The sequence below is a fragment of the Diabrotica virgifera genome, chromosome 3, assembly GCF_917563875.1.
Source record: "Diabrotica virgifera virgifera chromosome 3, PGI_DIABVI_V3a".
Lineage (NCBI taxonomy): Eukaryota > Metazoa > Arthropoda > Insecta > Coleoptera > Chrysomelidae > Diabrotica > Diabrotica virgifera.
Window position 1 is genome coordinate 35,368,430 of NC_065445.1, and position 14,852 is coordinate 35,383,281.

The 14,852-nt window shown below is 33.6% G+C and overlaps 1 protein-coding gene across 8 annotated transcripts in view; it reads right to left on the reverse strand.

Moving 5' to 3' along the window:
* Nucleotides 1–14,295, reverse strand: part of LOC114345068 (zinc finger protein 271-like) — a 58,832-nt gene extending 44,537 nt beyond the window's left edge. For 4 of the 8 annotated variants that reach the window (XM_050646418.1, XM_028295934.2, XM_050646416.1 and 1 more), the window contains exons 1-4: nt 13,289–14,295; nt 12,953–13,108; nt 10,831–10,959; nt 5,560–5,679 (exon numbers count right to left, since the gene is read on the reverse strand). In XM_050646418.1, the coding sequence (XP_050502375.1) occupies nt 5,560–5,679; nt 10,831–10,959; nt 12,953–13,108; nt 13,289–13,340 (457 nt within the window). In that variant the 5' untranslated portion in view covers nt 13,341–14,295. Of the gene's footprint in view, nt 1–5,559; nt 5,680–10,830; nt 10,960–12,952; nt 13,181–13,288 lie in introns of all 8 variants that reach the window. The other 4 variants (XM_028295939.2, XM_050646413.1, XM_050646415.1 and 1 more) reach the window with 3 other exon arrangements.
* Nucleotides 14,296–14,852: the final 557 nt, after the last annotated feature.

The following is a 14,852-nucleotide window of genomic DNA, read 5'->3' on the forward strand; positions in this document are numbered from 1 at the left end:
CGACTTATTTCGTATGCTCTAAATGATGACGCACGGGTAAAGAAGCCTGGACTCAACTGTAAGTACAAATAGTCGTAAAGATATAAAAACAATTATTAAATTTCTAATAAAACTCAATCAAAACTCCTCTCTCTCTCTTTCTCTCTCTCTCTTTCTCTCTCTCTTTCTCTCTCTCTCTCTGTCTCTCTCTCTCTGTCTCTCTCTCTCTGTCTCCCTCTCTCTCTGTCTCTCTCTCTCTCTCTTGTCATTTCACCATTGCTGAGGATCGTGATCTTTCAATATTCTTAACAACTTTTTTCCATTGGTCTCTATCTTCAGCTGCTCTAAGAGCTTCGCAGAATGAGTTTCCAGCTGAATTCTTAATTTGGTGGGACCATCTAGTCGGTGATCGTCCTCTTGATCTTATCCCCGGAACGTTTCCAGAAACAATTAACCTTTCCAAACTATCATGACCTCTGCGGACCACGTGACAGAAGAATTGCAGAATTCGTTGCAGACATATAGTAGACAGCCTTTTTTATGTTCGAGTTGGTTTAGAATGGAAACGTTTGTCCTATGAGCTGTCCAAGGTATGCGTAGCATTCTTCTCCAGCACCACATCTCAAAGGCATCAATTTTTTGGTGCTCGCGTGCGCCAAGGGTCCAAGTCTCTGCATCATATAGAAATATTGAGAATACAAGCGAATTCACCAGTCTCATCTCGATATTTTGAGAGATATATCTCTCTTTCCAAACCTTAGTTAGGCGAGTCATCGCATTTTTTGCCATACCAACAGGTCTCCGAACTTCTGCTTCACAGTTACCGTCATTAGTTATACTAGACCCGAGATAGACAAAGCTGTTTACTATCTGGTATTCCTGTAACAAGTTAGTCAGTTGAATAGTGTGGAATCTGTCGACCACCATTATTTTTGTCTTAGCTTTATTGATTTTCAGACCAACTTTATTGCTTTCGTACTCAACTCTTCGCAGTTGATCAAACATTTCTTGCTCATTTGCTGCTATATGTCATCAGCAAATCTTAAATTGGAGATTTTCCTACCAGCTACTGTTACTCCACCATCCCATCCTTCTAAAGCCATCCTCAGGACACGTTAACCATAAATGTTAAATAAGTCAGGTGACAACACGCATCCTTATCTAACACCTCATCTCATCTATACCCATATTCAATGTTCATAAATTCATAATAAATATATGCTGATAATTCTCCATAAAAATATTATTTTCTGGTGATCATTGTCCTTAATTTCCTACCAACATAAGAAAAATAAAACAAAACTTATGATCAACTGACCAAAACTGAATCTGTGGTTGTGAAACAGCAACTGTCAGTTAGACTAGGGTAAAGGTCAGTTGACCGTTAGGGTTAACCACAGGTTGTAAAACTTGCAGATATAGTAATAACCCACAGTAGTCACATAGAATTAGAAATATGCTTTATTGTCATGGAAAATTGTACAATTTTATCGACAAAGCTTATAAAATGTCAAGAAAACAAAACAATAACAATTCAATTTACTAAAATTACATAAATCGTCAATATAATTAAAAAAATAATAATAATGAAGTAAAACAGAAACAATCAATTGCAAAATTTAAATAAATTGCAAATTGCATAGTCTACCTAGTAACTAATAAGTTTAAAAGTTAAGCTGTTGTATATGACACCCAAATATAGATAAAAAAATACTACTTGTCCAAAGGGTACTATAATTTCTTAGTTATTTCTAAGTTAAGCTGCTGTATGTGACACTCAAATATAGATAAAAGAATGTGTGTGTACTTTGTACGCACGCAAGAAGTTATACTTCTATTATATGATTTAAACGAAATTAATATACTTTTTATTTATATTTTGTTTAAATATTAAACTAATTTATACTTACTACTTCTCAAACATTTTTATTAGAACAGTGCCAAAAATTAAAATAATAAAAGAATAAAACACATTAAACAAGCCACAAATGATGTCTGAACATTAATTGTCGAAATTTTTTTTAACTAAATACGTATTTTCTGAAAATACAATTATATAATAAATATACTTACAATCATAAAATGTATTAAAAAAAAACAAAAAAGAAAGTTTCTATTGGGACTCGAACCACCGCTGATAAGAGCGGTTGGTATTGGAATTCATTCGCCTTCTCCGCTTAGCCACGGACAGTATGTGTCATTATTTACGAAGATCGACTAACTAAACGGATTAAACTTGTGATATTTTGATATTTTGAAAATTGATCAAATTATTTTAATTTTGAATTGAAATGATTTAGAATTAAAAAATACAACAAAACATAGAGTAAATAAACAATATATTAGGTGAATATTGATATAAATTTTGATGGTAATCAAATTATATAAATAAAAGTATTACATACTATGTATTTTGGCAGATCAAATAGGTAGGTTTACAATTATACAATTATTACGTACCTGTTGCTTTTAAAAACTATTTAAAAGTCACTACAATATTATAAACTTTTTTGTTTCTGTCCTCACAACAATAAAACTAATATACATATTATACATTTGTTTACCTTTACCTTTACCTCCAAACCACAGCTGCCATATCGGATAATTTTTGACATGTCATTTGAACATCCAATCAGAACAAAGTTATAATGCGCATGCGCCGGGCTGATAGGTTTTAACATATAAAAAAATCACCCTCTATCGCCGGTAAAGAAGTATAACTTCAAAAAATACTAGTTGTTCAAAGGGTACTGTAATTTCTTAGTTATTGATTAAGAGATTCTTCTAATGAATAGGTAGATAGCTTTCAGATATGTAGGCTTTTGACATTTTACGGAATTTGGGGAAATATGCTGCAGATTTAAGTTGTAGAGGGAGATGGTTGTAAAGTTTTTTTGAGGAATATACTATAGATTTCTTTACTAACTGAGAGGACGGGGTCGGTAAATAGACGTCAGAGGTAGAATTTCTCGTGAAGTAGTCATGACTAGGTCTTGCTGGAAAGACATGTAGATATTTACGAATTAAGCTAACAGTTTCTTATACAAAGAAGGAAGAGTTAAAATCCTGTGATCTTTGAAGTAGCTTCTGCAATGTGTTATTCATCTGAGGCCAAACAGATATCGTATTGCTCTTTTTGTAATTTGAAAATAACATCGAATTGGGCGACTCGAACAAAGAAAATATGTTATTTTGGAAGATGCTAAATTGAGTTCCTTCGAAACAGATCTTACAGCATAGCAAGCTGAAGATAGTGTCTTCCTTAACAAATCGATATGAAGGGACCATTTAAGGTTGCTGTCTAAAAAAACACCAAGAAATTTTACAGAATCAACGGTACTGATCTGGCTGTAATTAAGGGGTAAGGGTTGAAGAGCTCCGGTACTCCCCAAGTGCCACGTGCCGTTATTTGTGCACTTTCAAATGTGTTTTCAAAGTAATTCTCTGAGAAAACTGCTTAAAACAGATTTCGCACTTGTAAGGTTTTCCCCAGTGTACACTCTCAAATGTGTTTTGAAACTACAAGCTTGACTAAACTGTTTAAAACAAATTTCACACTTGTATGGTTTTTCTCAGTGTGCACTCTCAAATGTTATTTTCAAATTACTTGCAGTAGCCATAAATTAGAAATCTGTTAGAGCCGTATTAACCTAAAATTCTTTTGAACCCATCACGTTAAACAGTTTTATTCAGAAGAAGGAGGTAAGCCTGAAAACAAAAAGTATTTCAAACTGTATAAGAGCCGGTGCTAATCAACGGTAGTGAAACATGGACAGTGAACGACAACATCCGTAGTAAAATTCAAGCATGCGAAATGCGATATTTACGAGCGGTATCTGGGGTGACCAGATGTGAATGTATAAGAAACGAAGTAACACGTGAAAGGTGCCGTACCGGAATGACAGACAGACTTGAAACGAAGCAGTTATTCGTGGTTCGGACATATGGCGAGAATGGGTGAAGGTAGAACTGTAAAGAGGGTATGGAAAGCTGCATCCGACAATAAACAACAAAGAGGCAGGCCAGCAAGAACATGGAACGCGGATATTGGAACGGCTTGCGCAAAAAGAAATATTGGGTGTAGTGAAAGAGTGCCCAGCTACTGACCGAAAGGCATGGACACATCTGATTTCTCCACTTACCTCGACACCGTAAGGTATAAGAGGACGGATTAAGTAAGTAAGTAAATATGATTTAAAATCTTGCGTTTCTGCCTTCGGGACGAGTAGTAGTCAACTCTATTGCCTTTTAATCGTCCTTAATGTATTCAGTATAAGCATATCAATAACAAAAAACCAATAATATTGTGGTGTACAGATGGTCCAACTGTCAATTACCTGTCACCTCTTATAACATAATGACCTAATTAATTAACCCACTTACCACCTGTGGGTCCCCACAGGTTAAGTGGGTTAATATGTTGCCCTAAAGCCTAAAGATAGGAATTTTATCCATCCTTTGGATTTTAGGATGTTTATATTTATACAAGACTTTAGTCTATTTGTAAAAGGTTTCAACCTTTGTATTTTTGGGTGGCTCACCATGTGCTTGTAACACTGATGATGCTCTTGTTACAGAGCGAAAACGTTTTGTTTATATGTTTGTAGCCCTATAGGGGCTTTTTAAAGTAATATACCTTTTACTTAAAATTTTATTTTTTATTTCATTATTCTACATGCATAATCGAATTATGAAAAAAATGGATAATTTTTTTTGAGAAAAGACCTCGAAATTAACACGTTTGCTACCAACCGACTTATATACGAGCCACATCGATTTTTCCCATAGACCAGCGTCTCACCCGTGAGCCGGGGATCGCATTGCACATAATAGCAATTTAAAAAGCTCTGGCCTGTGAAAACGAAGCTTAAATACCCCTTGGTAACGAACAGGTTAATGTCTGCACTAAGTGCTTAAAGATGAAACCTATTCAGTGCATTTAAAATCATAATAAAGAATAAAACCTCACCTTATAGTGCTCTCGCTACGGTGGTACAACAGCCACCTTTATTTAGATGGACTTACCCAAGTTTTTTTATGTATTTTGAACCGTAGAACACAAATTTTTTGGGTAACAGTTGGTCCGGATGTCGATAAGATTGTTATAAACAAAAAACTTGCAAAATTACAAAAAAAAACTATTTGGCACAAAACAAAACAATTTTTTGTATTTTTTGGGTCATTCTAAGCAAAAATTGTCCTTACAAGTCATTTCGTAGGATGCATAATTTTCGAAATAAACGCGGTTGAACTTTCAAAAACTCAAAAAATTGCAATTTCTGAACCCGAATAACTTTTGATTAAAAAATAAAATAGCAATTCTGCTTACAGCATGTGAAAGTTCAAGTCAAATTATACAAAACATACAAAAAAAATGTTTTGTTTTGCACAAAAATTGCTTTTTTGTAATTTTGCAAGTTTTTTGTTTACAACAACTTACGACATCCGGACCAACTGTTACCCAAAAAATTCGTGTTCTACGGGTCAAAATACATAAAAAAGTCCATCTAAATAAAGGAGGTCGTTGTACCCCCCTGGCGGCAGTAGTACTAGATTTTTATAATTTTGTACTTATCTCACCTGACTCATCTGGTTCATTCTTCAAGTCGCCCAGATCAACGGAGGTGGATTCCTGACTCTCTACATATCTTGAATCACCTTCATCCAACTCGTCCTTAGTTTCACCTTTTACCACCATAACTAATAAAACAAAATGCGAATTACACCACATCGTACCTCTGCTTAAAGAGTGTCATAAGTCAAAAAAGCAAAGTATCAAGACAACAACATTTAAAATTTGTGCTAGAACTTTTCCGGGTTTAATTCAAAAACTATTAAAATTAGAACAATAACTGTTTTAGTAAGTTACAAAGATTTTTGAAGGGAGACCGATCCTGCATCGATAACTATAATGTTGTATTCAATGTGGGCTCCGAATATTTTTAATATTAACAAAGCTTAATATAAGTTATAAATTGTGAATCTCAGTGATATATGGAAATAAACTGTAAGTGTACAAACTCTTTACATAATATCCAGTAAAATTAGCATTAAAGTCAACAAATTGAAATTATTTGTTATTGTTGTCAATACACAAATCCAGTTTTACCAGCAAAATAACCGCTTTTAGTAAAGACCGAAATACCTGTTTTAGCAGGTGTACAGGGTCGGACTTACTTTTCACTTAACGTTTATCGAAATGAATTCAAACATGGAATCCCACAACAGTTCTACAATACAAGACCATCAAAGTCAAATAAACGCATCACAGTCATACTCTTTGGCAGCGTCGAGAGTGTAATTTCCTTTAAAGTCCCAAGCAATTATCTTTAGTGCCTTAGAAAACACCAAACTTCAAGACTACCTTCTCCCACTTGGAAATATAATTCAACCGAAAAATATAATCTTCTCTTCTAGATTATCTAATAATCGCATATGTATGTATTTATCCAATAAACAAATAGTGGGTGATTTTATGAATAATCATGGTCAACTAGAAATACAAGGTGAAATTGTCAGAGCAAGAAGGTAAGTTACACCAGCGGAACGATTTGTGCTCTCCGGCGTATGTCCTTCAATACCGCACGACTTGCTAATCAATGAGTTACAAAAAATCGGCGTAGTTCCTGTCTCCCCCATGACATTCCTCAAAATTAGTGCTTCTATGCCTGAATTCAATCACATCCTTAGTTTTCGAAGAAATCTATATCAGTCCTCACAGTCTAACACTACCAGAGTCATTTACTCTTGTTTTTGACAACACGATATATAGAATATTCATCTCTCAAGACAGTTTAGTTTGCTTTAGATGCAAGAAGCCAGGTCACATTGCATCACAGTGCTCCGAACCACTAGCTCAACTAAACCCCAACCAAAACAATGAAGCATCGGTATCCAGCGCAACAAATATATCTTTGCAAGCACCCAATGATACAAACCCTTCTCAGTGTGAACAAATGTCTATTTCCAACGTCCCGGAGATACCGAACAAAGAAGATGCATCAAATAAGGACAGTCACATAATTAATCAACCAAAACGTAACTTTGATGAAATTATTTCACCTGAAGCAGATCCATCTTCAAAAGAATGTAACATTTTTCCACCACCTAAAGTCCAAGCAAAATCTAAAAAAGCTAAAATTAGTTCAGCAAGCACTTCTGAATGCTCATCTTCTCTCTTACTTGACCCTGCTAAAAACTTCATAGAAAATCCCCCTCTACCTTTCCCTCTAAACTTTGATCAACTTAACATGCTCCTAATGAATATCACGGGATCAACAGATCATATAACCACAATTCAAGAATATACCACAGACCTATCAGCTTTGTCCCATATGCTCAGTCTAGTTTACCCCCATTTAAAGGAAAGATCCATAAAACGAAAATTCACGTCCATAAAGAAAAAAATTCATCGTTATCTTGGCAGTGAGGCGTCAGACTGTAAAAGTGACACATCTCAATTAAGCCAACATTAAGATTCAAGTTTCTACTTCAAAAGAATATTGATGAAATTTTTCATCGCCTTGTTATGCTCCTACATCTTTCTCGGAATTCCAGCATCTATACTGCCGAGCTCTTTGGTTTGTTTAAAGCCATCAAACTATGTATATATTAAAAACCTCCCTTGTTGCCCAGTCCTTTCCGACTCTCTTAGCACAGTCAAAGCTATGCAAAATATATACCATAAACACCCCAATGAGAAAAGAACCAAGGCCGAACTAAGCCCAAGAAAGTTTCAGAAGAATCCACTTCCTGTGGATACCATCCCACATAGGCATTGAAGGAAATATGAACAAGCAGATACTAGTGCGCGTAACGCTATCACTAATGATGCATCAGAAAGAGAGTGTCGGAGTGTCGCTAGCGATCTAAAAGTTCATTCCAAAAATAAAGTGTTAGTGCGTGGAATCCAATTATTGCTCCAAAGGTTTAATTGTATACAAATTGTAATTCATTTTTACCAAATTTTGATTTAATATTGTTACAAATGTTACAGAAATGTCGCTAATAACCTTCGGGTGGATGCGACTTTTTTTCAAAATCTTCTTTTCAAATAAAAAAAAAAGATTTTTGAAGCTCTACAAAATAGTGTATTAATTCTATTAAAAATATTAAAGACTATATATCTTTTTGAGTGGTGACACTATACAGACAAAATAACGAAAAATCTACGAAATATTATTTATTTAAAGTGGACTTACGCTCCTTTGGTCGTCACGACCAACGGTCGTACGACCGTTCAATAAAATACTTCAATAAAAGCTTCAATAAAAAATACCGCAAAAAGAAAAATAAAGGTGTCACTTTTCTTGAGCACATTCGCAGACTGTTTTGAATAAAGCAATCAAATATACTGTCTTATCTCGACAAACGATGGTTTATAGAGATCTAAGATGGACAACTGCCTTGCACAAGCCAATATGTGACACTGTTTATGTTCGGTGCATCGTTGATTTTGGTTAACCATATAATGACGCTAGTATCAACTAGCGATAAATACTTGAACCGTACACGTAACACTTTTTGAGATAGGAATTTATACTTTTATTAAAGTGTTGGTGCAATAAAATCGTTTTTATTTTTTGAGTTGTAACACTGTTTGAACGGAGGTGCGACACTGTCTCCTACGATTGTATCAATGAATATATATGCTTTTGTAATATGTTCGTGTTTGTGTTTGAACAAACCCATTTTTAATTCAAAGTTATAATTTTTTGTTTGCTTGAAAAATGGCTTTGGCAGAGCCAATTAGCCAGACTTGTTTGTGATTGATTGCAGATTCATAGTGATAAATTTCTTATTTCATAACTTAAGTACTACAATATTATTTTTTTGATACAACATATTATTTTTTTATACCTATGTATCTAATAAAAAAAATACTTTTAATCTTGAAGTATTCATACCTTTTCAAGTTTTAAAAGTATAAATTTAACAATTTAATATATTAAAAATAAAGATTTTGTTGTAAAAAAAAGTTAGTAAATCAATGGCATTAAAATTTCATTAACCCAGGATGCATAAGTTATTGTTCTGTTCGTACTCCTTTTCTACGAGATTTTTGACACTTCAAAATACAGGAGTGTTTTGAAGTGACAAATAATCGTGACAATTTCTACCAATTAATCTCTTCTTCTAGGAGAGTATATATATTCGTTGATTGTATCGCTTGTCTTATTCTTTAATCAGTCTAGATGTATCCGAGATGAAAATAATAAAAAAAAATCACGAAAAGGATGTCAAATAGAGATGGAGAAAGTACTTTGATACTTTATTAAATGAAGAATTTGACACACAGCCTGTGGAGTTAACGGAGACAGTAACAGCAATGGTCACCAAAATAACAAACGATAAAGTGGCTCAAGCACTTTAAAAAATAAAGATAGGAAAAGCAGTCGGACCAGACGATATTCCCGGGGAAGTATGGAGAGCATTAGGAGAGACAGGAACATGTTGGCTAGCAGATCTACATATTTAATAGAATTATGGAAGTTGGACAAATGCCAGACGAATGGAGAAGCAGTATATTAGTACCTGTTTACAAAAACAAGGGAGACATACAACAATGTACAAACTACAGGGCTATAAAACTACTTAGCCACACCATGAAAATATGGGAGAGAGTAATTATTGATAGATGGATATGTGAGGAAACCAAAATATTCGATAATCAATTTGGCTATATGCAGGACAGATCAACAACAGATGCAATTTTCATTATACGGCAACTGATGGAAAATACAGGAATAAAGAAACCAATGCTCATATGGTATTCATTGATCTTGAGAAAGCATATGACAGACTTCCTCGAGAGATTCTGTGGTGGGCACTCAATAAGAAAGGTGAATATGTAAAGATTGTGAGAGATATGTATGAGGGAGTAACAACTAGTGTTAGGACAGATGTGGGAGAGACTGATAAATTTCATGTGAAAGTAGGATTGCACCATGGCTCGGTGCTTAGTCCTTATTTATTCTCATTAGTTTTGGACCAGATAACAGAGAAAGTACATGGTAACATTCCATGGTGCTTAATGTATGCTGATGATGTAGTGTTAATAGGAAATAGTGAAAGAGACTTAGAAAACAAAAACTGGAACAGTGCAGACAAGCTCTGGAGGAAAAAAGGTTTAAAACTTAGTAGGACAAAAACAAAGTATTTGGAATGTTCATTTAAAGATGGAGTTACTAGAAATAAAATGGTATCTTTGGATGGTGAAATGATTGTGAAAAGCAATAGTTTTAAGTACCTGGGATCGGTATTACAAAGTAATGGTGAAATAGAAGGAGATGCATGCAGTAGAATTAGGGCTGGATGGATGAAGTAGAAGGAAGGGAATTGTGTGTTGTGTGACAGAAAAATTATAATGAAGGCTGACGGGAAAAGTCCATACAACAGCCATAAGACCGGCTTTGATATACGGAACTGAATGTTGGGCAGTGAAAACGAAAGAGGAACAACAAATGCATGTGGTGGAAATGAGAATGCTTAGATGGTTGAGTGGACTGACAAAAAAGGACAAAATTAGAAATGAGTAGGATTAGGGGAAGTCTATGTGTGGCACCAATTGATGCCAAAATGAGAGAGAATAGATTAAGATGGTTTGCTCATGTTCAATGTCGAGACATTAATCACTCAATACGAAGAATAGCTGAAGTTCAGATTCCTGGAAGGAGGAGTAAGAGAGGAAGACCAAAGAAGACCTGGGGGAGACAATAAGGCAGGATAAGTTGGTAAGGGGGATTAACATTGATATGACTCAAGATAGAATTGTGTGGAGAAATGCAATTAGGGAAGCCGACCCCACATAGGGATAAGGCAAAGAGAATGATGATGTATCGCTTGTCTTACCTGATGGATCTTCACTTCCAGCCTCATTCTTCAAGTCTCGCAGATCGCAAGATGTAGACAACTGATCCTTTATATATCTGGCACTGCCTTCAACGAATTCTTCCTTAATTCTACCTTTTATTTCCATAACTAAAAAAAAAAGGAATTACACCACATTGTCTCCTTCGATTGTATTACAGTAAAACCTTGATATAACTGACTAACTAGGAAAACATGCTGTCCGTTAAAGGCGAAAGTTCATAATCAAAAACAAAAATTTTTGTAAATAATATTTTCTGACATTTGTCATGAAGTTATGTTGCTGTTTGATATCAATGCTCTAAATATCGGTAATCCTGCTTTGAAAAAAGAATCAAGTTTTGTGTGCACTTTTGAAGTTTGTTGTTTTTATATAATCAACTTTCTAAAATTACGATAATGCGTATTCCTAATAAATACATTAACCTCATTATCTGAATAATAATTAATAAATGTTATTAGATCATTGATCAAGATGTACAGAAGATCACGCTTTCCTATCATTTAATTGAAAGATAAATAAATTTCTTTCAAGGAGAAAAATCAATTGCTTCATTTTTTTCTTATTCAATATTTTGCCTTCGGTAAGAGTTAAACAGATTTCTAACAATATTAATCTTTATTTAAAATGCCTAAGAGATCAAAATATTACGTCTTATTACATCTTTTTTACATCCAACCTTTGAAGAATCATTTTAGTTATCTTCAGAATAAAAGACAATTATTTTTGCCGGTATATTAAAACAATTTACATTACAAAATACAATATAATAGTACTGGTTCACCTGACCCTGAATCGCCTTATATGAAAAGAAAATAAAATATACATTATTTCATCATCATCATCATCGGGCGTGATCTTCTGAACTTCGTTTTTGGCAGTGTTGTTCTGTCTTATTTGATATCTTCACTTCCAACCTCATTTTTTACTATTTTATTACCTACTTCTAACCATTGTCAAACATCTTACTGGGCTACTTTTTCTCCAGCATTATTATGTATTGTCCTACAGCAATCAGGAACTTCCAAACCTTCTAAATCTATGTCTGCATCTTGGCCAACAAACAAATTCTTCCACCCATTTTTTAATGTTTGCTCTTTCACCTATTTCCATGCTGCAGCTAAATTAAAATTTGTTGATTTTAAATTTAAACACCTTAAGTTTTGTAAGGTACACTGCCGTCTTGTATTTCTGCATTATCTTCATCATATTATACAACCATTACTTCATCCAAAGACTTTATGCCATATATTGGTTTGGTTGCCAAATGGGTTGAATAAGCGAGGAATTTTTTGGCAAAAACATACAATTAAAAATTACAAAGTAGAAAATTTTCAGGGATGAGCAGGAGCGTTGTCTAAAATCAATAAACATTTTTCACCTATTCTGGAGGTATTCCCAGTTTCTTGTCTTGAAATTTTCTCACTGCAGGTATAAATTCTTTAAAAAATCAGTTTTTGATAATATCTGGGGTGAACCATGCCTTATTGGAGCTATAATATGAAACAGGCAGATAATGCATTATATCTAATTTTGAAAGTACAGTAGAACCCCGATTATCCGGGTGCGGATTATCCGTGCTGTGGATTATCCATGCTATGATTTTCTATTACTCAAGTTACGTTTTTGAGGTTCTATCAAAATAGCGTCATTGTAAATCACTTGACGGAAACTCATATGATGAAAGAGAGAGTCATAATGAAAGATTTATTTTTTTTTTCTTATTTTTTATGGTAGGTACATATGTACGTGTATACGTACATATGTATTATACATAAGAAATACATGTTCAGATTATCCGTGCTTTTCAATTATCCGTGCTTTTCACCCCCAAGGGTGGCACAGATAATGCCAAAATGCAGGGTTTGGGGTCAAAGAGAACCACTGATATGCAGTGTATCTTGGTATAGGGCAGGTTAAGCATGTATAATATTAACAGAACATTTTCAATTTTTTTACATTTGATCAAATTTTTTGTCCCTTATATCTGAAGTCCGATAGCACAATACTCCATAAGGAGGAAAGGCAATATAGAGAGATATCCGAAGTCCATTAAATAGGGGTCAGTTATATCAAGGTTTTACTGTTTAGGTACCTACTTACTTGTCTTACCTGAGTTATTGTAATCTGCTTCATTCTTCAGGTCCCCCAGATCCAGGGATGTAGACAACTGACTCTCTATATATCTTGGGTCGTCTTCAACAAAATGATCCTTAATATCAGCTTTTACTGCCATAGCCAGGATTTTGTTGGCCATAGCTAATAAAAATTAGGAAAATTAGGAAATAAGAGGGTAGGCCGAAAAAATGCTAATTGTTTTGTGGATTTAGCCTAAAATGCGAAAAAAGCTTAAATGTTACTGTTTTCTTTGGGGGAAACTAGTAAAAGTGTCCAAAAATCAAGAAAAAATTATCAAAAAATATAATCAAAAATATTTACCTGAAAATCCAACTAAAGTGTATATCTCAATAAAAAAACGTAACCAAAACATAATATCACTGATTTTTTACTATTAGTTTATGAAACAATATTTAATATTATTGTTTAAAAATTTTAATGTAATTTTTGCAATATATGTTGATGATGTGGCATTAGCACAATAATAAATATAACCATAACAACCAATGAACTGTCACTGTCAACACTGGATGACAAAATAACAACACATTAAACACAAACCATACATACTCATATAGCCACTTTACACGATGCAAGTAATTGCGCAATTAATTGCACAATTTCTTGCGCAAGAACTTGTGCAATAAGTTGCAACTAACTTTCTGCAATAAAGTGATTACACGGTGCAAACAATTGCATAAACTGACATGAAATAGACAGAAACTTTGACAAAATAGCATAAATTTTAGGTTATGTTTGTTTTTACAAATTAAATGTAATTTTTTGAGTAGAATTATCAGATATTAGATTAAAGATGTTAGATTATAATTTGAGAAAATTATAATATGTATTAAGTATAACAAAATCAATTAATACCTAATCCAAGTATGTAATACATATTATTCATTTACAAAAGGAAACAAGTTGTAAGAAATAAAATAGTTTTTTTAATCCCTATGTTGCATAATTAAAGTTATTCACCTGAATAATATTATCTGTGAAGCGTGAAATTGGTAAAAAGTTCCTCTAGTTTTGTTAATAAATTGTTTGGTTTGAAATTTAAGATGACAGAAGTTCAATGTCATCAAAATCTTTTATTTGTTGACAGCAGAAAAGTAAAAACAAACACTGTAGCCTTAAAAGTTACTAAAAATATAACCAAATTGCAGAAAAAATTGCATGAAAAATAGGACATGTTCTATTTAGCTGCAACTTATTCTTGCAGCAAGGAGTTGCAGCTTTTCTGTGCAATTCGCGTATGACACGATGCAATTTCTATTGCTGCAAGAAATTGTGCCATTAATTGCGCAATTAGTTGCATGGTGTAAAGTGGCTAATAGACGTTTCACGTAAATTGTCAAGGTCAAGACAGCAAATTAGTTACCATTCCAATCCAGAGATGTCGCTCTCAGTAAATTCTCTTGTCATATTTAACAACTGACAGTTGACAATTAAATTAATTTGTTATTTACTTTTTATATCACAGTTTGTGGCTTAATTATTTTATTATAGTGGTGTTACGTTTTTAATTAGATTTAATCACAATTTTAATCAATTGTATTAACCTCCTCTCCGTTTTTATAAGTAGAATTTTTAGTTTACATTGATCATCCCGTGTTGTGTTTTTCCACAAATATAATAGATCCTGAAACAGTTTATTCCAATAGACAAGTGTGTCATCAACATTTCGGGCCTATATATTTTTGGAAGTTTGTAAAAGATTACAAGGTAATATTTATCTAAACAATCATCCTCACAGACCATATATACTTATAGACGTTTCACGACCATGTTAATCTTTCGGATCGAATTAACGCCATCTCTTGATTGGAATGGGAACTAAATTGACAAATTTTAGTTACGTGGGAATTTCAACTTATACATT